The 3480-nt window shown below is 62.0% G+C and overlaps 1 protein-coding gene across 1 annotated transcript in view; it reads right to left on the bottom strand.

Moving 5' to 3' along the window:
• Positions 1 to 518: 518 nt before the first annotated feature.
• Positions 519 to 3480, bottom strand: part of VOLCADRAFT_87299 (uncharacterized protein) — a gene marked incomplete at both ends in the record, with an annotated part of 35137 nt that continues 32175 nt past the window's right edge. Inside the window, 6 exons of the mRNA XM_002947009.1 lie at positions 519 to 607; positions 786 to 1041; positions 1186 to 1245; positions 1622 to 1735; positions 2572 to 2760; positions 3130 to 3264. Of these exons, the coding sequence (XP_002947055.1) occupies positions 519 to 607; positions 786 to 1041; positions 1186 to 1245; positions 1622 to 1735; positions 2572 to 2760; positions 3130 to 3264 (843 nt within the window). The remainder of the gene's footprint in view (positions 608 to 785; positions 1042 to 1185; positions 1246 to 1621; positions 1736 to 2571; positions 2761 to 3129; positions 3265 to 3480) is intronic.

Here is a 3480-nt window from a genome sequence, read left to right as displayed (position 1 = left end):
AGCCAACCGGAGCCACAGCGACCGGTTGCGGCGTAGGTGCGATCGTACCGTGCTTGTCGGCCTCCGCCCCCATCTGTCAATCCGTATTCTTGTCTGTCATGACGCACTAGAGTGTCCCCGCGACCGTACCTAAGTACCTGGCTAGCAGCAGCTACGACCACACATGTGCACCCCGGGCTCAACCCCCCACCCCCCCCACACACCCTTAAGCAACCCGCGCCTTCAAGCCCTTCACCCTTTTCGCCCGCTCAGTCCCACCACCGCATCATACTGGAATGCCGCTACTGCGGTACGGCAAGGGCGGTGCGGCGCTGCTCAGCACGCACCGGCTAACACAGCAGTCCCTGGCCCTCCCTTCCCGGTTTCCTCCCCCTCCCCTTCCCCCTACTCCGAGGTAAGCTACCCGGGGACTCCGAGGATCGGTCCAGTGCCGGGCCCTCGCCCCACGGCTGCGGGTAACGCGGCCCGGGGATAAGGCCCCTGTCAGGGGAGCCAGCTCGGGGGAGCCGCGGAGCTCCTCAATGCAGCTCGACGCCCCAGCCGAGGAGCCCGAGGAGCGCGCCGCCCAACACCACAAATGGCTCGAAAATCTTCAGCTCGTCCACCGCTGCGAAGCCGTAAGCAACAGACAGCCGTGCATACATACGTCTTACACACATACACACATAAATACATACATATAAATACATACATACATGCCAGTAGGAGTTTTAGAGAGCTGCTATGCTGGCGGGCTCCCACACTACCTCCCACACTACCTCCCACACTACCTCCCAAACACCTACCTGTGAAAGCGAAGAGGGCGATGCAAAGGGAGGCGGTCTTGAAGGGACTAATGTGGTACACGTCCAGTGCCATTTTGAACACGGAGGCAAGGATCAGCCCCACACCCACGGCGTTCATGCCCGACAGCCCCCTCCGGTACACCTGCCAGGTGCGGAACCGCTTCCAGAAGGGAAGCACTCCGAACATCAGCAACACGCCGGGAGAGAAGAGACCGAACCACGCCAACACGGCGCCCAGAATGAAGGGGTACTTGAACTGCAGCAGCAGCGGGGGGGGGGCAGAAGCGAAAGAATGTGTATGTATGTGTGTTTGAGTGTGCTTGTGTGTCACTGTACGAAGGCCGCGCGGGCGTTACGAAAAGGAGCGCATATCGCCGCGAGTCCCCGCACCGCACCTCACCTTGAGGGCCATGATGCAGCCCAGGTAGGCCGAAAAGTTGAACAGAGGACCGGGCATAGCCTGAGAGGCGAGGAAGGAGGGAAGGAGGGTGAGCGGGACAAAGGAAGGTGTGTGTATACACACACACATACACACACACACACACGAGCGCGTGTGAGCACGGGAGACTAGTCTACCGGTATTGCTTCAACAACAAGCAAAAAACAAGAAACGGCAAATTATATTATAATCGTTACATCACATTACATTACACGGAGATCCTCTTCCCTGCTGCTGCTGCTGCTGATGATGATGATGATGGTGATGAAAGCTTTCCTTCCCACGGAGGGCTCCTCCGGGGCAGGAGGAACACAGCAGCTGTTCAGGGGCTGCATGCCCCTGACCCCGCGACCGGGATGTTCAGTCCCTCCCCCCAACCCCGCCAGGCCGCCCCCACCTGCACAGCACCCAGGCCTGCATAGAACTGCTTCTCCGTGACCCAGGTGTTGGGCAGCTCCTTTCCATCTTCGCCCTTCTTCACCACGTCCGTGAGCAGCATGGGAAGAACCACCTGGAGGGGGAAAGGGGGAGCGAGCAGAGAGGTGAACCGACGGACCGGTCTGGCCCCCTTTTGAGGCAGTAGGAGGCTCAGTGTGTTGGGCTCCTCAGGTGGCATGCGATGGGTCAGTGAAGATGGTCCGGGTCGAGGAGGAACCAAGGGGTGGGGTTGGGGGGGTGGGGGGGTCCCCGAAGATCAGCGGGGTCCGGGGATTCCGATACACAAATTCACACACGTGCCACAGACAGAGCGATAGGCAGTCAGACAAACAGACAGGCACACAAACACGCGGGCGACCTTGGCACCAAGGCGGCTTGCACAACAGGGTCCGGGGCCGTAGTTAAGGAATCAGGTGGGTGGCGTCCCTCCCCAGCTGGCCCCCGTCCCTCCCCGCCAAGCCAGCTGCCGTCACAGGCCCCGATAGAAGCGGGAGGGCCGAGGCGCCGTGTTGCGTCACCGTGCTCTATCCCACCCCGCGCAGTCCCTTCAGCTCTCACAGCAGGAGAAGGGAACAGCGGCCCCTCACCGCTGCCACCCGCTCCGGCGTTTGGAGCCTGGGCCTGGGCAGTCTTTCCCGGAAGGGCCCACCCGGCCCCCTTTGCCTAGTGCCAGATCTGCCTAGCCGCCCTGGGCACGGCGCCATGCCCTGTCAAATGTCATCTCAACCACACAACCGCACACACACTCCGACTCCCCCGCAACAGTAACAGAGCTGCTGACTTCTTCTTGAAATATGGAGGCGGCCCCCTGCTCCTCGACTTCCTCCCCTCCCCCCAACCATTTCTCCCCCCCTCCCGCCCTCCTGCCCTCCCGCCCTCCTGCCCTCCCGCCCGAAGCCCGCAACCCACCTGGCCGCCTCCGTAGATGATGGACCCAATGCGGTAGAACACCTCGAACCAGTTGAGCGGCCCGTCGCCGTGTTCGTACCTGGTCCGTGCCAGGACGAGCACCACCACCAGTACGACCACCCAGGTGGCGATGAGGACGCCGCCGCCCAGCATCCCGAAGCCGAGCGACTCCACGCCGCCATCATTGCCCTGGGTGTGCGGAGGAGGAGGAGGAGGAGGAGGAGGGACACGAAAGCGGCGGCGTGTGGGAAAGCGCGGCAGCCCATGCAGCTGCTGTGGGGCGTACTCGGCGGAAGGGCGCTTTGTGAACCCTGGCAACCCAGCTCCCTCCCCACCCTCCATGGAGTCGGATGCGAAAGGTGGTTGTGTGTGTGGGAGGGGGAGAACGGATAGCTGCTTGAAGGGAGTGGGCATATCGGTGGAGGGACCAACTCTGCGCCCTCACCGCCCTCCCGCAAAGAACAAAAGGCGCATGAATCCGATGCGCCATCCGGTTCGCCCATACCGTCATACCCTATCTCTGCCGCGCCCCCCCCCCGCCCCGAGCCCACAACGTACAGAGAGCCGGCGGTCCATCTTCCGTTCCGTAATGTTGGTGATGATGAAGCCCACCACGATGAGCAGAGGGTACAACCAGGGCTCGGACCAGTAGATGGCGGCGGCGGCGGCCAACGTGCCCACTATGGCAGTTACCTGCATGTATAGGCGGGCGGCTGGCAGAGGTTAAGGCCTGGCTTCTGCTCCCGGCGCGTTACGGCACGTCCGGGTTCAAATCCGCCTGCCGACCTCTCGGGGTGTTTGAGAGGTGTTGAAATGGGAGGTGGCCCCCCATCTTATGGACGGTGTAGGACGTGATAAAATCAACTCGCGAGCTGACCAGGAACTAAGTTGACGCGCCGTTGATCCGCT

This window comes from Volvox carteri (genome assembly GCF_000143455.1).
Source record: "Volvox carteri f. nagariensis unplaced genomic scaffold VOLCAscaffold_5, whole genome shotgun sequence".
In the NCBI taxonomy this organism is placed as follows: Eukaryota; Viridiplantae; Chlorophyta; class Chlorophyceae; order Chlamydomonadales; family Volvocaceae; genus Volvox; species Volvox carteri.
Note: the sequence above shows the minus strand (reverse complement) of the source record. Positions and strands in the feature narration are given on the sequence as shown.